Source organism: Glycine max, chromosome 11 (genome assembly GCF_000004515.6).
Source record: "Glycine max cultivar Williams 82 chromosome 11, Glycine_max_v4.0, whole genome shotgun sequence".
Taxonomy (NCBI): domain Eukaryota; kingdom Viridiplantae; phylum Streptophyta; class Magnoliopsida; order Fabales; family Fabaceae; genus Glycine; species Glycine max.
The window spans coordinates 6,123,454-6,145,261 of record NC_038247.2 but is presented as its reverse complement, the minus strand read 5'-3'; the positions used below and the strand labels follow the sequence as shown (position 1 = coordinate 6,145,261).

The following is a 21,808-nucleotide window of genomic DNA, read 5'->3' as shown; positions in this document are numbered from 1 at the left end:
CACGGGTTGTGCAGTGTTCTAATTTGTTATAATATAAGTATCGGTTCCAAATAAATATTGCATTAGCTTCATCATAGTGTTCAAAATAACCTTTACTCACTACAATTTTACATCTAAAAACTTAGAACTAGCCCTCAAATAAGAGTCTCACCAGGGGCATAATCAATTGTTTTTATATAAGCAAGTGAACAAAGCAAATTATGTTTCACAACGTGTCAACAATAACAACCAATTCAGAAATTAGAAAACTGTTTAAAGAAACACAATGCTTCATTATTAGCATAAGTACACGAAGTCTAACTCATTAATAGAATACGGAATATCACAATCCACAAAACCAATCGTTGATGTTCTGGCAAAAACCATTATAGGACGATTGCAGAGGCAGAGAACATGACCGAAAGCTTCCTAAAACAATTAAACCCAACTAACCAACGCATCAACAACTCTAATGTTAAACAAAGAAAGCCAGCAGGGTGAGTAAACAAATAAAAAATAGGTTTAATTTTCAAACACTATCAATGTAAAGATTTTCATCGCCATTACGAGATATGAATGGATGAGTGTATAAAAATCCTTTAATTATAGTTAGTGTACTTAAATTAAATTCATAAAAAAAATGTCAATGACAGAGGTACAAGTTTCTGTTACATTTAGTTCCTGTTACATGATTTCATAAACATGAAATTAAATTTAAACATCATACAGAACAAATATGAATATGACCTACTCCTTTTGTGGAACTGATGATCCTTACCCAATCACGAACAAAACCAGTGCTCAGGATAATATTTTGTACGAAGCATCTTTAAACTATCGACCTCATTATACAGTATGTATATCATTTTTTCTTCTACTTTCTTCTCCTTATGATAGACAGTGACACAAGTATAAAGGCCATACTACAAAGTACCTATCAAATTCATACTTGGTCGATTTACACTGCCATTACTCATTAGGGTTTCCAAAAGTGCATGTCGAATTCCCTGGCCATGGAATTTGTCGACAATTTGAGCTACAATAAAACCCACATAATGTATCACAAAAACGATTCAATGCACCAACTAAAAACATTAAAAAAACATATGAAAACTAAATACTTACAGCTGTTGGTGTCAGTTGAAATTTTGAAGATTGTGAATGGACAACAAATCTCTTCACCTCTCGCATAATGTAACTGTCTTCTGAAGTCACAACACTTCAACTGGAAGGGTTAATAATATTCAGCAACTGATTTACCCATTCAGTTTCCCACACCTCAAGAATCAATGATAGAAGGCAATAATGGGGACACCATTGATTAAAATCCTTCTTACTTGATGAGCATGAGAAGGCATATAGGTTTAACCATTATTCCACCATGAGGGGTTAAAAATAAATATATTTGAAATGAGAAGGATGCCAAATCACATCTGACATGGATTAAGAAACCACCATGTTCTGCTCTTGGTACAACAAGGAAGGATACAGCTATACTCCCAAATGTCTGGGTACTAGAGACAACACCATTTGTCATACATGTCAAAGACTCCCTTGAGGCTGCTTTAACAACTTGATTAGCACATATGTTTGGAAACTTTGACCAGAGTAAAGACAAAAATCAAGCGGAGTTAAACCATCCTGACACAAACAATAGAGATATTGCAATTTAAAAATCAACATAATAGAAATGGCCAGCATTAACCAGATAGACAAAGGAATTAGACTCAGTCACAATGGACTTTCATCCAAATCACCTAACTAGTTCATATGGCAGAGAGTCAAACGGTCTAAATAACAATGACAGCAGATATTCTATGAATGATCCAGTTATAGCATCTATATTCAGGTATGCACAACATCAAGGTTCTTTCACATTTATATATTAGCATAGGAAATCAACAGATAATTACCTTGTTTCTTAATGTCTTATCAGCACCTTTAAGCAGCAGAAGCCTCACTAAATTTGGTCTCTGAGTTTGAACAGCAAGATGTAATGGTGTCCAACCATCCTGAAACAGAGAGAATGAATATATGTTCTCAAAAGGCACCACAAAAGATTACCAAGGTAAATATGCTAAATATGGGAACAATTAATCATACATTGTCTTGAAGATTTATATCCACATTATACAATAATAGTAATTCAATTGTCTCAATAGAAGCTGTTTGTACGGCATAGTGCATCAAGGTGGCCCCCTCCTGTTTTCAGACATAAACAACAAAGTAGATGCATAAAAATATCAGCAACAAGTAATTAAGCCTATGATAATAATATGCTGTTATATTAAGATGGAATGATAACCGTGACAATTTCTCAATGGGGGCAGGAAGAGCACAAAAAATCACTTAAGAAAATTAGCAAGTAAAGGCTCACATGCAAATATGGTAATCAAGTAACTTTTTACTCACTTTGTCCCGGACAAAGGGATTAGCTGAGTTTTTTAGGAGATAATTGGTTATGACCCGCTTTTTGCCAATTGCTTTGTGAAGGGCAGTCAAACCATCCTGGAAACACAGTAAATCACCATAGTTTAAAACAATGACTCCATGCAATTTACTCTCCCATATGAGAAGTTAGAATTTATATACCTTATCCACAGCATTGATATCAACATTATGCTTCAACAAAGAATCTAAAAGGTAAAGTTCTCCGCCCGCAGCAAGAGTGTGCAGAGGAAGCCATTTACCCTGAAAATAATCAGTATTAGCATTCCAAAATTACATTATTCACCCAAGGGTATAAGAAAGTGAATCAGAACCCTTTCCCCTCCCTACACCTTTACCATGTTTTGACAGAAAGAAAATTGCAACATCCAACAACACTTTGTAGTCCCAATTACCCAATCCAAAGAAGACTAACAAGTTATAACACAACATAATCAACTACTGAGATTGCTCAACAACAACATTGGTGGAACAAATGATCACTAAGCCATCACAAATTCACAATGAAGGAGAACAAGAGAACTTTTATTTTCAACAATAACAAGCATAATGAAGACTAAATACAAGTCATTGTAATTTGTTCATAAGACACAGAAAACTCACTGAAGTAGCAATTGCCAAGTCGGGCATTCGCTTGTTCAACAACAACACCTCCTCCTTAGTAATAGCAAACAACTTCCGACGACCTATTCATGCAGGGGTGAAAATTTTAATACGACAATCTCACCACTCCAAAAAACTATATACATGCAATGAGCAAATGCAATAGTAATAAGTGATTTTAGCTTCTCCAGAAAACTCATTTTAACTTATACATACATAAGCTAATAAACTAATTTTAACTTGCGAGAGAAGCTTGTTTCATTTTTTCCTCTTATAGAGCAAAATCATTTACTCAATAGAAAAGAAAAGAAAAAGAAAGGCGTGAAAATAGACATTGACCTTCAAGAGAGGTGTTATAACTAGGGTTATAGCTTCCACTATTGAAAAACTGAATGACATCCTCCAAACCCTTCCCGTGAAGGACACCTCTGGGATTCTTAGGCTCAACACGCTCGCCATTGAAGTGAGGTTCTGGAAGGTTCTCTTTGACGGGAAATGTAGAAGGGTTCTTGAGAACCAGAGGACTGATCTGTCTCAATTTAGCCTTCTTAGAAGACTTGTACTCGTCCCAATTTACATCCTTGTAGCGACTCAACTTCTTCTCAACCTCGATTTTGTTTGCATCCCTTAGAGGAACCAACCCTCTTATGTTCTTCTTCTTCTTGCGCCTCTCGTTAATGGTGATTTTGGTCTCTGACTGAACTTCTCTCCACTTGTCCGGAACCAAATTCTCACGCGTTATCCGCGTCACTTTTGTCCTTGGGCTGGGTCTGCGTTTGGGTGTGTTAGTGGTGAGATTGCTGTCGTTTTGGAAAACGGCGCCGCTTTCGAAGATGCCGTCATCGAAGACGACGCGGTCGCCAATATCGCGGTTTTCAGAGTGAGCGTTCTGTTTAGTGGGGAATTTGAGGGATTGAAAGTGGCGGGGAGCGGTGGCGGAAGGGAAGATAGAGAGGGAAGAGAAGAGTTTGTGAGGTTTAGGATTGACCATAACGGCAGAGAAAAAACGGAACATAGTAGTGGCTTCCATTTCCCTGCTAAGACAAAGCCCAGCCTAAAGTTATAATAGAATCTGTCTGGGTAACACAATTCCTATCCTACAAATAATAGTAATACTATCAAGAAGAAAAATTTATGTTTTGCCTTTATTATAAAAAGAATTGATTTTTTTCGCCATACCCACTAACTGTTTATATATAACATCATGAGTTAGTTCATACTAAAGTATTCAATTATAATTTAATCCTTATTGTTATTATTATTATTAATGAAATTTTGAACCTACAGTGTCAAATTAAGAGTTTAAATTAAAATAGTGGCTTTGACTTGAATTCCAGAAAATAAATTTGACACGATAAAGTTACTTGAGAATATTGGTTTAAAATAAATGCACCGGAAAATGTAATTTTACATAAAAGAATTTTTGTATAAAAAATATATACAAAGTTCCTAGAGATACTTAGGTGATATTAAAGTAACTATACTTTTATCAACAATTGTTAATTTAAGTGACTGAGACTTGAATTACTTAAGCATGTGGTTAGAAATTTGGATCTTAACTAATGGAAAAATTATTGTTGGGAGAAAAAACAATTCACTTATAAGTGTCAACGAATTCTTCAGGGGAGTTTAAAATTCTGATAAATCATTGAGATACTCCTTTGCGATCATTCAGAATATTATTCCAAAACAATTGTTTTTGTTGTCTTATAGATAATTTTGTTGAAACTTACTGAAATTTCTCTTCAATTTCTCAAGACTTGTTGAATTGGAGACTTTCATTTTTTTTCTCTTGTTATTCTTCTTCTGAAGTGGTGGAGGCTAGAGGTTGTTATTATTTTTTGTTTTTCTTCTAAGAATGATAGTTCTTTATTATTTTGGTATGTAGCTACTAATTTTATTAGGACATTTTTTTACACAAGGAACTCACTTCATTTCATTAACAATGTGTCATACATACAAGTATGTAATCAAAGACGGTAGAATTAGCCTAAAATTTCACCGCTTGAGCTAAAGATTGAGCAACAAAATTGACTAATCTCCTAACATAACTCAAAATGTTGAAATAAACTAAGTTTATTAGGACACTTTTACTCATTCAACAACTTTTTTTTTCTTTTTTTTTTATGAAAGGGAGACATCCAAATTTGCCCACAATTTTTTTTTTGGACAAACAATTTTGCCCACCATTTAACATGTATAGATCTAGCCAAATAATGAAGATCTATTTCATTGGTAAGCGCCACTTAATCATAGTCCCATGACATAATCCAAGTTATTTCTTTACTAGCCATATACCGTATGAATTGGTATCCTTGAAAAAAGTGTGTTTTTTTTTTTCTTTAAAATATTGATATTTGTCTTTAACTTGCATCATTAATGTAGTAGTGGATACAAAAATGTAAAACTACTTCATGCATCTACCTCAACCCACCACTAGGTCAGCCATAACAGGTTACATGCTTGATTTCAATTTTATTTTTTTTTAAATGGCGAGTCATTTTTGTTACTTTTTCATATGGCTGGTTACTTCACCAACTGGTCAATCCAGTCCATGTTTTTTAACCATTGGCAATTTTGTTGATTTGCCCAAGCCATATTCTTAGCAAAACCCAGTAAAAGCGATTTCATGAGAAAATAGTTGACACTTGATAGAGAAAAAAAGCCATGCCCGGAGTTTAAGAAAGACGCAATTTAAAAATAGCAGACCATTTTTCTTTCTTTTCATGAAAACATTCCTATTTTCCTTCCCTATCCTATTTAAAATATACATTTTAATACAGTACAATACTGTAGTTGTACCAAAATTTCCATGTGACTAAGGGATGCTAATTGTCATGCAAAACTTGGCAACGACTAATATTCATTTGTTGGTCCAAATCTTTCAGAAGTTGTATCTTAGCCCCATCTGTCACACTGATACATGTCTAAGACGTCTTTGAGGCTGCTTAAACAACTTGATTAGTTCATATGTTCTGGCACATTGACCATTGTAAAGGCAAAGGTCAAGAGGAGTTAAACCATCCTGAGATAAACAACAGAGAAATTTCAATTTAAAAATCAACCTAAAAGAAATGCCAAGCATTAAGCAGCTAATAAGACGTGTTTAAAAGAGTGTGCTAGAGAGTATGTTACTAGCATGCATTTCTTATTCGTCAATCACTTTTAAGTTTTAAAAACTTCTCAACAAATAATGACTCAGGAAAGGTTTCTCTGATTGAAGGGAAAATCTCACGTAAATATCTCAATTTCAAAATTGAGAATCAAGGTTTGGATATCACAATTGCCTTTCATTCAAATTGCCTAACTAGTAACTACATATGGCAGAGGCAGACCTTCTAAATCCCAATCATAGCTGATAATCGAACCAATGATCCACATTTTAAGCATCTACGTTCAGCTAAATTATGCAAGACACTGAGGTTCCTTCACATTGATAGATTAAAGAAGAAAATCCATAGAAAATTACCTCGTTTTTTAATGTCTTATCAGCACCTTTAATCAGCAAAAGCCTCACTAAATCTGTCCTCTGAGCTTGAACAGCAAGATGCAATGGTGTCCAGCCATACTAAGACAGAGCAAATGAATTATGTTCTCAAACAGATCACCATAAAAGAATAAAAGGTAGATAAACTAACCAAGAGAAAAATTAATCATACATTGTCCGGGAGATTTATATCCACATTATACAATAAGAGTATTTTAACTGTCTGGGTAGAAGCTGTTAGTACAGCATAGTGCATCAATGTGGCTCCCTCCTGTTTCCAGAGCATAAACAACAAAATAGATGCATAAACATTTCAGCAACAGGAAACTAAGGCTTATGATAACAATATGCTGTTAGATTAAGATGGAATGACAACAGTAACGACTTTTCAATGGGGGCAGGAAGAGCTTAAAAATCAGTAAGTAAAGGCTCACATACACAACTACATCAGGACAGCCCAACCATTAATTAAGTCGTTTTTTACTCACATTATCCTGTACAAAGGGATTAGCTGAGTTTCTCAGGAGATAATTGGTTATGGCCTGCTTTTTTCCAATTATTGCTCTGTGAAGGGCAGTCAAACCATCCTGGAAACAAAGTAAATCAGTAAAGTACATAGAAGACTCCTGCATTTCAATCTCCCTAATGAAAAGTTAGAATTGAAATACCCTATCCACAGCATTGATATCAACATTGTGCTTCAACAGAGAATCTAAAAGGTAAAATTCTCCACATGCAGCAAGAGTGTGCAGAGGAAGCCATTTATCCTGAAAATAATAGTAGTATTGACCATTAAAAAAAGCATTGAAAGTATTCACCAAAGACTAAGTGAATCAGAACCTTTTTCCCTCCCTATACCTTTATCATCATTCTCTCTCTCTCTCTCTCTCTCTCACACACACCAAAAAAAAATGCAGCAAGGTTTCTATGGCCTAATTAATCATTCCAGGAAGACTGACAACATCAGCATTCACTGGGAATATGGGATTACTCAACAACAACAGCATTGGTCGAGCCAAAAATCACACCAACTTAACCATGAAGGCGAGCTAGGGAGTTTTTCTTTTCCAATAACAATAAGAATATAACAATGGTAAAATATGAGTCATTGTTCCTCTAACACATAAAACTTACTGAAGTAGCAGCTGCCAAGTCTGGTATTCTCTTATTCAACAAAACCTTCTCCTCCTTATTAAACAACTTCCGCCGACCTATTCACGCAGACACGAAAGAATTAGAACAACTATCCCAACACTTAAAAAATTCATATACACGCAACAAACAAGTCGAACGCAACAATCATTGAATGAAATCATTAATTTCTTCAAAATGTAATTCCTCAGCCCAAATTGCCATCCATTAGCCACCATAGTATGAAGAACTAATAGTAACCTAAGCAGTTAGTTTCCAGTGGATTAGCTCATGATTCAAAGAAAAACTCCAAAAGAGCATTAAAAAATGGATATACCTCCAAGAGTTTTAGCAGTAGGGTCATAGTTGTCACTATTGAAAAACTCAGTGACATCTTCCAAACCCCTCCCATAAACAGCCCATCTAGGGTTCTTAGGCTCTACACGTTCACCGGCGTTCAATTCAGGTTCAGCCTCAGCCACCTCTTCACCACCGCGATTGAATTCAGGTTCAGCCTCAGGGACATTTTGGCCCACCGGAGAACAAGAGGCGTAATCGAGAAGCTTCATCTGAGCCAATTTGGCCTCCTTGTAAGCCTTGTAGTCATCTAAGTTCATATCCCTAAGAGGAATCAAACCTCTTCTCTTCTTTTCAACCTTGCTGTTGAACTCCACTTCCCGCGCTATCTTCCGCATCTCCCTCTTCGTTATGTTTATCTCCGCCTGTACCTCTCGCCACTTGTCCGGGACCAAATTCTCGCCCAATGTCTCCTCCACTTTTTTCCTCCAACTGCGCCCGGGCTTGGGCTTGGGCTTATCGACGGCGAGATTGTCGGAATTGAGGTGGTGGTTGTGGAAAACGGGTTCGTCGAAAACGCCGTCCTCGAACACGACGCAGTCGCCGATGACGTGGTCGTCGGAATCGTCGTATGTTAGGTGCAGCGATGGAGAGAGAGAGCGGAGATTCCAGTTTCTGGGGAAATGGAGGGTTTGTGAAAGTGGGAGGTTGCGGGAAGTAGAAACGGGGAGTGGAAAGAGGAAATTGTGAGGTTGAGGATTGAGCGCAATGGTGGAAACATGGAACATGGTGGTGGCTTGCGCTTCGCGGTTGCTGCTGCTAGCATAAATAAAGAAAACATTGCTTATCTCGAGGCACTAAACTTTTAAAATGAACATTTTTTTCTGTATGCAATATGCATAGATTCAAATTCAACTCCGATAAGATGATAAGATTATCTGCGTGGATTCTATTTTGTATTTTGTATGACCAACAACATCTTTAATTATGCATCAACATCGTGATTTTCTACACTACAATAAAAGTTGCCAATTGTAATTTTTGTGCTTTTTACTTGTTTGATTTGTTTTTTTTTTTTTTGTACTATTCAATAGAATTGACTTAGTAGTGGTAAGAAATTTGAGTAATTTGTATGAAATTCCAAGTTCAAAATATTCATAAAGAGGATGGGTCCCTGATCTTGACTATGGGTAGGATATTTCATTTATTTACACACTTTAGAAAAGATAAGATTAAGATTAAAATATCTTTCTCTTTTTCTAAACACTAAACACTAAGTTACTCTATATTTTAATTGTGAAAAATAATGTGGAATTGAACTTGATAGCAATAGCTATAAAAAGTATACACTTACTAAATAATTTATTATTTATATTGTTAACTCAGATTTTAAATTTTCTTACAAAAAAATGTCATAGTCGTCGTCACAAAGTACTTTCAACCTATTTAGTTCCGATTAGAGCAGAGAGAGAAATAAATCGACTACTTTAATATACTACTATCAACTACTGATATATGTCCTATTCACCCAATGTCAATTTTCAAAAATAATTGGTGACCATAATTTTTCTTTAAAAAAAACCCCACCATTTTTATTAATGTTTTAATCTCTATTAAGTTATCTTTACAAGTACAAAATTATATATTTTTCATGATTTCACATGATCGAAAATCTCTATTAAATGATAGATTAATTAACACATTTATATTTAAAAAGTTCCAATAATTTAAAGTAGACCACAAGCTTTGAAATTTTAAACAAAATCAAACTTAAACTTATTTAATAAACGATTCAAACTTAGTCAATCTTTTTTGTTTACACGAGTCAAGCTTAATCATCTAATTTACACCCCTAGCCATGCCTACTCACCCCCCTTGCGATTAGTTGAAAACCTATAGAATTGAAGGAAATGAATTGTAATTTGCTGCGACTTTTTATTTATTAGTACGAAGAAAAGAACTAAAACAAAGATCAGAGACAAAGTGGAGCTCTACCATTTGACCATTAAATTATGAATTGTACAAAGTAGTTAAATATCGAACAAATACAAGGACAAAATAAAGCACAAGTAGGGCAGACTATTTCCAAAAGATGGATACAAACTGAAGTCACGATACCATAATAGACAATTTTTTCCTTACCATCTTCAAACTTAAAAGATGGAAAGAAGCTGACAAAAGACATCACCTGGATCCAAGAGCATATATACCTCCTAGATCTTCCACCATAAGGTCAGTGAATAATCTCTACCACCTCGATGCTCTTGAGACAAACATGTGGAGTTCAGTAAAAGTTTTGATTAAACAAACACTAAAGAGTAAAGACTAGATTCACAATTCAAAAGACACTGTCTCTAGTACTTTTCAGGCCAAAATAGTGTCCAGGTGTAGGAGTTCTTGGCCTAGAAGCTCACAATCCATGGGGAATTTATTTGACAAAAACAAACAGCATAAATCATCATTCAAGTACCACTGGAAGCAAAACAGATTGAATCTCATTACATCCTTCTTGCCTTAGTAAATTGTATTAACACTGATATTATATTTAAGGGTGTCCTTTAAAAGAAAGTTTTATCGACATAAAAAACCTAGCTTATGAGAAGGAAAAAAGGTGTATCATATCCACACACGATTAATGCTAGGCATGAGATACCATAAAAGCCTGGTTAGAAAGTTGTCGATAATGTCCATGGATTAGTGGAGTTGAAAGTGAATGCTGAGGTTATGAAGTTGTTAGACAATATGGTTGCTATATTAAGTTGATAAGAAGCATTTGATTAGCTCCATTGATGAAGCTATATCACTAAAGTTGACATGGATGAACTGATCATCTTTGATTGCTGACAAAATAGCTGTATTCTGAATATGACCACAAAACCTTCAAGTTAAGAAGAAAGAAAAGCATGATTGTTTTTAGCAACTACTAGCTAGAGAACAGAAGAACAAGTTACCCACTCAACAGTGATATCGCCACCCTCCAAAACTGATTGATTGAGATATTTGATGCAACGGTTGGCATCCTCAACCGTATCTTTTGTAATAAAAGCAAAACCACGTCCGAGACTCCACCACAAGAAAACACGAAGCAACCTAACAAAGAAAACATCTATTGATATTCATTTCAAGATATGGGGCTCATAATGAGGAAAACTGACAAATAAAAATGGAGAGAAAATCAAATATGATTCTCATCTTTCCTTCCTTAGAGAAATGCTCCTCTAGCTCTCTCCCAGTGACCCTTGAAGACAGGCCAGTCACATAAAGTGCAGTCCCAGCATTTTTAGCCTCAGACCTGAAACATAATTGAACACTTTGTGAGACAGTGTCATAATAGTCTTTGAAATTAAAAAAAAAATCAAATAAATCCATAAAACTTCAATTTAGTCCCTGGAATGTACAACATATACTATCAATATAATCCTTAAAATCTAACTAATTATATTAAAAAAAAAGTTGTGAACCTAAATATAACCAAATTTTAATTACTTTCACACTATTTAGTATATCATTCCAAAAAACAAACTCAATTAATTAAGATTTTATTTCTAAAGATTATTTTTTTATTGATAACTGGTTTCAATGAATAATGATTTAAAAAAACATTATTTTTAACCGTGATTTTTAGAATTAAATGATAGTAACTAAATTTTTAAATTAATTGATACATAAAATAATTAATTTTACTTATATTTAAGTTTGGATGAAGTTTAACTTAGGTACTGTCATTATAGTTCTTAACAAAACTAAAAACAAAGACTAATATAACTAACAAATTTCAATTTTAGGGATTTATTTAGCATTTTTTAATTTTAGGAATTACTAGCGTCTCACAATGTCAAGGAATAAAATGAGAGTTTACTTAATTAAAATTCTTATAAGATTGAATAATTTAATTGATTGATTTAATTATAATATATACTCGTTATAATTACCTTTAATAATATAATTTATTTATTAAAAGATAAAATAAAGAAGTCAGTGACATTTAAGAGAGAAAAGAATAAATGTGGTGTAGGTTTTCACATCTGCCTCTGTAACAAAACCTTTTTTTATATTAATATTATTGAATTTTTAATAGACATGTCTAGTTTTATAAAATAATTAAATTCAATTTGAAAATGATGCAACTTCAATAAATATATATTATAAAAAATAATGAATAAGAGGTATCATCAATATAGAAAAAATAAAGATAACCATGATTAATTTTATTCTGATGTTCTGTAAAACAAAATATTCTGATGTTATATGTAACAAGCACATATTTTTAACATTTTAACTTTGTAATAAATAGCGAAATTTCAATATCTTAAATATATCATAATTAATTAAATAAAGCATTTATTTCAATATTTGGATAGTAATTGATTACTATACTTATAAAAATCCTTTTATTATATATAATAAATTGATTTTCATGGTATATAAAATCAAAGTTCATATTTATTTTTATCATTAAATTAAAATTCATATAAGATTTAATGATTTATTAAACATAATATATAATCCTTATAATTATCTTTTTTATGCACCATAAATATTCTCTATTGGAGGTTTTAAACCAGATAAAATTATTATGAACGATAAAATTTTCACTCTTTATATTTAACGTAATTGTATATTTAAGATTTAAATACAAGATCACTAATTAAGTTAAAATAATCATATTTTCGTCATCCATGCACTCAATGATCATTATGATTACCTATACTACTCTAATTTTATGAATTAAGAAATAAAAATAAAATCAATAATATTTTGACATAAAAGAAATAAATATAGCGTTGGCATGTGATATGTGCCTATGTGATAAAATTTACTTTTTTTATATTATCATGTTATAATAGAGAAATATCTTATACTAATATTTGCTGAAACTATTTCCACTAACATTCTAACAAAAATGAATAATTAATATCTATCGATAAAAAATTAATCTTTGCTAAAAAAATCTAACTACATCATCTTTAGCATGGTCTTCAATCCTAATCATGATTTTCCCAATAAATAAGACTCCAACACGAGAATTTAACAAATTAAAGGATTCTAGCCAAGATTGATTTTGATAAGTGACTTTTCATACAAAACTTTTTTTTTATATCAATTAATACACAATTTGATAATAAATAATGACAATTAATGATTAATATTATTGATTATTTGCTTTACATTATGTCGAATTAATTTGCTTGATTCTGATGATTAATATAATTGTTTGTCTGTTTGATTACTGATATAAAAATAATTTGTTTAAATTCTTGTCCTTTCCATAATTTGCTTCCAAATTTGACCGATTCTATTAATATAATGCCACGTTCTATATGCTAAATTCCTAAATAGTTTTCTGGATATCAACCAAATTAATATGACAGCTATGATGGCTTGCTCGATCCATCTTCGTTGTGTCTATATATATTAAAAAAAGAATAATAAGAATTAAGAAAGCGAACCACATACATGAGACAGTGAGGCAAATAAAAATAACACGGTTGTTTCTTTTATAGCATGATAATGTTATGAAGTATGCACTAGTTGTAATAATGATTAATTAATCTCCAAAAAATTTAACTGATTATTTTTAATAAAAAAATTTCTTCCAATTATATTTTATTCATTCATAAAGCTTAAATATGATATTTCATTTAAAGAAATCAAATTCAAAATCATTCGAAACAATAACTTATTTGATAGATAATTGTTCTTTGAATGAGGTGTCATGTTTTGCATGTGAAATTACATTAACGGCTGTAAAAGTACTACAGATAGATGTTCATCACTACTGAGAGAAAAAGTCCAATAATCCAGTTAGCACTTGCGTTAATTACCAACCATTCCTCTTCAAGTCAATAAATAACTTTACTTTTTCTTCCATGATGCAATGTATCAGAATTTTTAGACTACAAATAAAAAATAGTATTTCAATATTAATTGACAATCCTTTTCATATATACGACATATATAGTAAGAGATTAGACGAATTGATGTTGACTATGAAGATTGTTTTAATTATCTTTAATTTTAACTATTTGTTTAAATTAGTTGAGATTCACTTTTTCATACTTTCATCTCATTTAAATAAGTTTCTTATATATTGAAGAAAAATTACAAGAATAAGTTTTTACCATACAATTATACGCGAACGGCCAAAATTATTCTAATTAATTTTACATATAAAATGGTAAAAGAAATTAAAAGAAATACACATGACATCTCTTAAGTAATTTTGATCACTAGATTTAAAGTTTTTACATACTTAACAATAAAAAAGATTTTCACTTGATATTCATCATTATGGCCCATTTAAAAAAAAATTCGGAAAATATTTTCATTTGATATCTCATAATTCATTTGTTCCTATATATAAAACTCAATTAACTAATTCATAAAAATTAAGGAAAGTGATTAATTTAATTAATAATAATAAATTTGTCTTAAATTTAGAATTTTTTTCAAAACTACCCTTAACATTAATATTCTCTCTCTTAATAAATGAATTTTTAGTCTAAAATAATTAATACAAAAAATATTATAGATTGAATCTTATAAATAAATAAATACTATTTCAAACTTATGTCGAACAAAATTAGTATTATACAAAGAGAGACAACCCACATTCCATTAAAATAGTGATATTTATTTAAAGAATTGATTTCTCAGACACTTAACCACAGAAAGCTATTAAGGGGGAGAAAAATAAGCACCTGATAGCCAAAATAAAAAATGACTCATTTTTTTTTATTAATAATGATCAATAATTAGTTTAATAAAAAAATAAAATATTATATATCTTATAAAAAAACAAAAATTGTTGATTCTTTCTTTTTAAATGGTTATTTATCAAGTTTATAAGTTTGTATAATAATTTTTTTTGTACAAGAGTAAGCTAAAATAGATCAATATTATTAACTTTTTTCTCTTAAAGAATGAAAACAGAGCTTTAAGATATCATATTTCAACTACATTACAAAAATTAATTTATCTACCAAATTCCAAATATTAAAAAACTTTAGTTAACAATAAATGGAAATACCGGTGAAATAATAGCAATTTGAAACAAAATCATTGTCTAAACTCTTTTAATAAAAGAAATTAGTGTTACTTTTCTTTATTCATGGAAATTAAATAGGATAACAAGAGGTATACAATACTCACAGCTTATCCAACTAATTGAATTAGACCCTTGTAATCATTGTCTAATTAAACTATAAAGTATATTATAAAGAAAAAGCAATTGAAAAGCAAATAAGCAATCGAAATTAAAAAGGTAAGTAACCAAAAGTAATAATAATAAAAAACGTATATCTATAAAAAGTAAATGAGCAATTTAAGTTGTAACGTATGCTAAGCATAAATGCAATTTATTATTTTATGTATTGAGTTTTAATAGATAAAACTTATAGAAACTTAATGGTAGGGAAGTTGGAAATGGGGCTGGGAATCAGGAAAGAAAACAGTGAAGGGAGGGAGGCATATAAGAATTAAGAAGATAGAAAGATATACTATTAGTACATGTTCAGTATATATTTTTGAACAGGAGACATATAATTTTTTATAGATAAAAATCAAATTTACAATTATATATTTAATAAAAAAAATTATTTATTAATCATATCACGTGACTTTAAAAATCTTTTTTGCCAACCAAAACAAGTATATATACAAATATACATTTGACAACCGAATAATATGAGAAATGCCCTGGCTTGGTTCAGGCACCCTTTTCAACACATTCTCTGCAGAGAGACAAACTAAAATTTTGTCCAGTTCCAACCAATTATCTTGAATTATATATATATACAAAACACACACCTTCACACAATTACACAAAGGAGTGTTGCAATGAGGATGCATCCTTGGATTTTTGGGGTCATTTGCCTCTGCCAATTGCTCTGTGTGGTGACTACTGGTGGAGGAGGGCATGTTGAGTCCAATTTCAAATGGCAGAGATCAGAAGAAAAACATGAATTGAGTTGCAACATGTACGAAGGAAGGTGGGAGTTGGATGATTCTTACCCTCTCTATGACTCTTCAACCTGCCCTCACATTCGTAAGGAATTTGATTGCTTGAAATATGGTCGTCCTGATCAACAATACCTCAAATACAGATGGCAACCCAACGAATGCGACTTACCAAGGTACGAATTCACTTCTTAATCTTATTTTCTTCAATTTTCCTTGTAAGAGTAGTGTTGTCGTATGTGATACGACATCGACATTCTTGAAAACACAGTTCATACGAGGATAAGGACACAGACATGGAGAGATGATATATTTATTACTATCTTTATTTTTTTGTTCAACAATTTATTACTATCTCATAAGTATTGTTTCACTCTTTTAATGTACAGTTATTGGTTTTTATGGTACAGACTTGTTTTTTTGGTTTAAGGATCTAGTGATTTTACAGTACATTATTTGAATATTAAAAAAATTAATATTTTACGTCATATTGTATATAAATTTTTTTAATTTCTGTTATTTTTCCCGTATGCAAGAAGAACCTTAAAAATGTATTCAAATTAAGCTAAAAGAGAAGTTTCTCTCTTATTTTATCATGAAAAATATTTTCTATATTTTAACTGTCAATTTGGTATGGTGAAGAGAAAGTAAAGAAGTAGAGAAAATCTTAACATTTGAAATGAAGGAAAAGTGAAAAGAAAAAGAAAGAATAACTCCGTTTCTACAAACCAACATTTTTTTTCTTAAATATGTTTTTTCTTCATGTAAGTTAGCACGTTTTTTATTTTTGTATTTTGTATCTGTTAGTTTATTTTTAAAATTTTAGTTCCTGAAAATTAGTATTTTTTATTTTGTAAGATATTTTTTTCAATTTTGATTCTGGTACGTTTATATTTTTTTTTTAATTTTAGTTCCGGAAAAACACAAATGTACAGTAATTAAAAGTAAATAAAATATCTTACAGAGATAAAGACACAAATTTATAGGAACCAAAATGAGTGTTAACTCACCGGAATCAAAAACATATTTATGTTATTTTTTTTCACCATCTCTGTTTTCTTTTCTTATTTTTTCTTTTTTCATTTTCAAACATACGCTAAAAAAATTCCGGAATCCTTTTTCACTATCTATATTTTGCAAGTAATTATTGATACATAATTCATGTGTATGCTAGTAGTTGGCACAAACTGCATGTGATAGAAAACTTGTTTTGTTTTTTGGGAATAGGGGGTTTGTAAATTAATATGGCATGTGATAAGTTACAACATTCTTGGTCAATGAAAAAAGACTAGAGAGCTTTTACAGTATAGGCTGTTAACCCGTGAGCTTAAATGTATTTGATTTGGCTTCATCGTCCTGATACTTCATGGAGATTTCAAATAATTAAAGTTCTGTATTAGTCAAATTAGGCATGAACACGAGCCTTTGTCTTTATTCACCAACCCCACCACCCCCTTTTTTTAACATTTTCATTGAACAAAATGTGTATTTACTAAAATTATGCACAATGTCAAGCATGAAATTAAATGATTACCGAGTAAAGAGAGGGAGTAGAAGAGAAATGTCCTTTGAACACAAAATTGGGAGAACAAAAAGTTTTACTTTGTTTTTTTAGTGTATTTTTTAAATAGGTGTATGTGAAAAAACATAACTGGAACATTGAGATAAATGTATATAATATAAGCTAAAATATGTTTTACTTACTTGTAAAGTCAATTCATTCACTTACAAAAAATCTTATAGGAATGAAAACAATTTTATTAATTTTACAATAATAAAAAATATATTTTAACCTATAATATATTACTTATGATGCCAATTTTATATGAACGAAAATCATCCATTTTTAAAACGAAATAAATTTTGTCAATTTTGCAAGAAAAAATAAATAAGATAAAAAGTGATATAACTGTATATACTATTACATATGATGTCTTCTCGTTAGTATTAATTTTTCAGCATCTTCATTTAATTCTCCCCATCCCACCAAACTTAATGGTTAAGGGGTTTGGATTGTCTCCGGTCATTGGATTCTTCTATTAGGAGAGGGAAAGACACAATAGGTATCTGAGATCCAAACCTGGAAAAATCCAATACCGGAGAGGAGTTCTATCCATGGTTCAGCCAAATTTTGAAACAATTTAATAACATTGATCTAACCAAAATACCCTTTTGCAGATTTGATGGGAAAGATTTCTTGACAAAACTTAAGGGGAAGCAGATCATGTTTATAGGAGATTCAGTCAGTCTCAACCAATGGCAATCACTTATATGCTTGCTTCGTTCTTCTGTGCCTCAAACTGAAATATTAGAGCAGGGCGATGTGAACGTATCTAACTACACATTCCAGGTTAGTGAACTATAATCTCTCTTTCAGAATTGTGGTAACAATTTTTTTTTTTTATATTTTTACCAAAAGTTTCAAGCAATAACAACTACAATGCTTCTGTAGGACTATGGAGTTTCGGTGATTATTTTTCATTCTACATATTTGGTTGACATTGAAGAGGAAAAAATTGGTCGAGTATTGAAGCTTGATTCCCTTCAGAGTGGAAGCATATGGAAAGAAATGGACATTATGGTTTTCAACACTTGGCTTTGGTGGTACCGCAGAGGGCCTAAGCAACCGTATGATTTCCTCAAAATCATTTAGGCCATGTTTAAATAAATCAAAAAAGAAATAAAAAATGAAATAAACTTTTTCTATGAATTAAAAGTAATTTATGCATAGGTTGAATTAACTTTTTTTTTCTATAAGTGTTTATGAATATTTATTCAAACGGAACGTTAATTAGTGCACCAAAAGTTTTGATTGTGACAATAGCTAATAAGTAATTAACTTGACCATTTTGTGATGCAGATGGGATTATGTTCAAATTGGTGACAAGATACTCAAAGACATGGATCGCATGGAAGCTTTTAAACTTGGTTTGACAACATGGGCTAATTGGGTCAATGCAGAGGTAGATACAAACAAAACCAAAGTTCTTTTCCAAGGAATTTCTCCTTCCCATTACAAGTAAGTTTGACACATTTTCTTCTCATTAGTAAATTCAAAGCTTCAAAATAGTTATCCTCTAATGTCTTTTAAGATGTAATTGTAAATTTTACCCTTCTAACATTTATTATTTTGTAAATTTTACCATTAAAATTTTATTTTTCAAATTTTACCATTTAAAATTTTCTTTTTTGATGTATTTTACTATCACTAACAAAATATGAATGATTTTCAATTATAACCGAGATTGAAAAGTAACTTTTTACATATGTTATAACTATAACTGATTGTAACAATTTTTTTTTAAAAAATAATTTTTTATATTATTTTGTTATCATCTTAATGGTAAAATACACAAAAATAAAAAATTTAAATAGTAAAATTTGTGGATAAAAACTTGAGTAGTAAAATCCACAAAAATTATGAAAATTGAGTGGTAAAATACATAAAAATAAAATTTTGGTGATAAAATTTATTATTAAGCCCGAGAGAAATACTCTTAATAAGCAAAGACCTTTTAAAAAGTGTCATTAACATTCTGATTTTAATATTCAATTTTCCCCCAACTTTTGTATATAAATCAGTGGCACGGGGTGGAATGAGCCAGGAGTGCGAAACTGTTCCAAGGAGACGCAGCCAATAAGTGGATCAACTTACCCTAATGGATTGCCAGCAGCATTATTTGTATTGGAAGATGTGCTGAAGAACATAACCAAACCTGTTCACCTGCTTAACATTACAACTCTGTCCCAGTTGAGAAAAGATGCACATCCTAGTTCTTACAATGGATTCAGAGGCATGGACTGCACTCATTGGTGTGTAGCAGGGCTGCCAGATACATGGAATCAGCTGTTGTATGCAGCAATCACTAGTTAGAAGAAATAAAGGTTTATGTGTGTAGCCTGCAGAATTTTATTGGGAAATTCATGTAAATTTTTTATCAATAATGTTAAATCATTTTAAAGAAATTGCAGTTTAATTCTTTCAATGTTTATAATAATTACAATTTATTTTTATCATGATATTAGTACAAAATAATTTCTGACCAAAAGGAATGATTAATCTTTGTCTAGAAATATAAACGCATAGAAGGTGAATATTTCTTTCTCAACACAATTTATTTTGTAATTACGTATCAACTAGAATTTACACACAAGATAAATATTTATCTCTTAACATAATTTATTCCATACCTAATGATCAACTAGAATTTGAATCCTGAACCACTTGATTAAAAAAATATACAACTCATTATTACCATAAATTTAACCTTTGTCACACTTTAATAAATTGTTTAGTTAACCCTTAACAAAATTTAGAAAATTGCTAACTTATTAAAGATCCTTGATCCCTAACAAAAATAAGAAAATTGGACATAAAGTCATTGTTTATGTCCAAAATATAGAAAACCAAAATTTTAAAGAAATAAATAGGATTCCTTTTAATTTTTTACATAAATTAAACAAGCTAAGACCCACTACTAATTATAAATGGATTTTTTTTTCTTGATTTGACTAATAGTGGCATATTAAGTTATACCGTTTTTATTAAATAACTCGTTTGCATCATTAATTAAGTGAAAACAATAAGAAATTATAAGACTTAATCTAATGAATTGATTATTAATTTATGGTTGAAGTTGTTAATTCAACCGAAAACTAGATTATATTGCTAACAAACAGTGTAGATTTATACTAACTCCTGTAGATAGACAACCCCGTCCATTGGATGATTTAAGTGTGATTAATGGTAATTCATCAAGATTATTTCGAAATTCAGAAGTAATTTTGAGACTTTGTATAAAATATTACTAAAATGTTCATTTTATGAGGTTTGATATTGAAGCAGAGCTAGAAACATCATAGAATTTACCAAAAAAAATACCCTTTAAAATTAAAAGTCAACACAAAATACAGTTTCCCTTTGATCATTACAGGACTGATAAATTAACCCAAAATAAAAACAACCAAATCTTACCAACTTTCAAAATTCCTTTTTACTATGTTTAGAAGATTTTTGTTAGGAAATCATAAGTCATTTTTTGTAATGCCCATACTTTTAGTTTACTATATTGTCTTCTTAATTCTATATTTTATTCTGGAACTGGAAGACCAGATGGGAATCTTATATTTCAAAAGCTCATGCATTCACACCAGTAAGATTTATCTAGTTTAGATTTTTAATATTGCATCCGGACCGGCGCCAAAAAATGGTAAAATGACCAATACATCCCTAAAAAGTCATACTAGGAGAAAATAGTAAAAATATCTAAAAGATTAAAATGAGTCATAAATAGTTAAATATACTCCAAATAATTCATGATTTTAAAATTTACAGAGAATTTACTGAGACAATTTGTGTGAAATGACCAATATACATCTAGGAGACTAGGACAGAGCATATGGTCAAAAAGATATTTTTAAAGTAAAAAACATTTTGAAGAAAATATAATGAGTCTACTTTAACATTACAACTCAATTTATTTAGATTAAAAAACCAATAAATAATTATTACTCAATTATTTTTCTTAGCATAAAATTATTTATTTAAATTATATTAAATTAAAAAATTATTTTTATTTGTTTAAGAAATTAAAACAAACAAAATATTACAAATCTTCTCACTTTAACGATATTCAAAGCAAGACTTGCATTATGGTAGGATGCATAAATTTTTGCAATTTCTGCATGTCATTCCCACTCCAACCAAACACAAGACACATAATTTCTCTCATTTCACTTGCTCTAAATCACCAAATTCAAAGGGCTAGTCTCAAGGGAGTAATCTCAGAATAGTGGTATACTTTCAAAGAAAAACAATGGAGGTCTAACTTCTTGAAGAGAGTATGTGAGTATTATAAACCCTCTAGTACTGTATTCAATTTCTAGGGATAAAAAATAATGCTC

General features: G+C 30.7%; 3 protein-coding genes across 3 annotated transcripts; 1 reads left to right on the top strand and 2 right to left on the bottom strand.

Moving 5' to 3' along the window:
• Nucleotides 1-684: 684 nt before the first annotated feature.
• On the bottom strand, nt 685-4,089 carry LOC100500323 (ankyrin repeat domain-containing protein). The gene is made up of 8 exons (NM_001249425.2): nt 3,370-4,089; nt 3,031-3,113; nt 2,572-2,670; nt 2,392-2,487; nt 2,083-2,181; nt 1,893-1,991; nt 1,105-1,620; nt 685-1,015 (listed from the first exon to the last, which is right to left on the bottom strand). The coding sequence occupies exons 1-7, from the start codon at nt 4,058-4,060 to the stop codon at nt 1,522-1,524; spliced, it is 1,266 nt and encodes a 421-aa protein (NP_001236354.2). The 5' UTR covers nt 4,061-4,089; the 3' UTR covers nt 685-1,015; nt 1,105-1,521.
• A 1,634-nt stretch (nt 4,090-5,723) lies between these two features.
• LOC100815562 (ankyrin repeat domain-containing protein, chloroplastic) lies at nt 5,724-8,930 on the bottom strand. Its single transcript, XM_003538848.5, has 7 exons — nt 7,986-8,930; nt 7,652-7,728; nt 7,186-7,284; nt 7,006-7,104; nt 6,690-6,788; nt 6,500-6,598; nt 5,724-6,055 (listed from the first exon to the last, which is right to left on the bottom strand). Exons 1-7 carry the CDS (start codon nt 8,731-8,733, stop codon nt 5,942-5,944), a joined length of 1,335 nt encoding a protein of 444 aa, XP_003538896.1. The 5' UTR covers nt 8,734-8,930; the 3' UTR covers nt 5,724-5,941.
• A 6,697-nt stretch (nt 8,931-15,627) lies between these two features.
• Nucleotides 15,628-19,870, top strand: LOC100816246 (protein trichome birefringence-like 41). The gene is made up of 5 exons (XM_003537616.5): nt 15,628-16,080; nt 18,083-18,254; nt 18,357-18,532; nt 18,765-18,923; nt 19,487-19,870. Exons 1-5 carry the CDS (start codon nt 15,785-15,787, stop codon nt 19,776-19,778), a joined length of 1,095 nt encoding a protein of 364 aa, XP_003537664.1. The 5' UTR covers nt 15,628-15,784; the 3' UTR covers nt 19,779-19,870.
• Nucleotides 19,871-21,808: the final 1,938 nt, after the last annotated feature.

Coding starts and splice junctions, on each gene's coding strand:
- LOC100815562 (XM_003538848.5), bottom strand. CDS start 8,733: ATGTTCCATGTTTCCACCATTGCGCTCAATCCTCAACCTCACAATTTC. Junction 7,729..7,985: donor TACTGCTAAAACTCTTGGAG/GTATATCCATTT, acceptor CTGCGTGAATAG/GTCGGCGGAAGTTGTTTAAT. Junction 6,789..7,005: donor ATCCCTTTGTACAGGATAAT/GTGAGTAAAAAA, acceptor CTCTGGAAACAG/GAGGGAGCCACATTGATGCA.
- LOC100500323 (NM_001249425.2), bottom strand. CDS start 4,060: ATGGAAGCCACTACTATGTTCCGTTTTTTCTCTGCCGTTATGGTCAAT. Junction 3,114..3,369: donor TTATAACACCTCTCTTGAAG/GTCAATGTCTAT, acceptor CTGCATGAATAG/GTCGTCGGAAGTTGTTTGCT. Junction 1,621..1,892: donor ATAAGACATTAAGAAACAAG/GTAATTATCTGT, acceptor TGTTTGTGTCAG/GATGGTTTAACTCCGCTTGA.
- LOC100816246 (XM_003537616.5), top strand. CDS start 15,785: ATGAGGATGCATCCTTGGATTTTTGGGGTCATTTGCCTCTGCCAATTG. Junction 16,081..18,082: donor AACGAATGCGACTTACCAAG/GTACGAATTCAC, acceptor ACCCTTTTGCAG/ATTTGATGGGAAAGATTTCT. Junction 18,533..18,764: donor CGCAGAGGGCCTAAGCAACC/GTATGATTTCCT, acceptor TTTGTGATGCAG/ATGGGATTATGTTCAAATTG.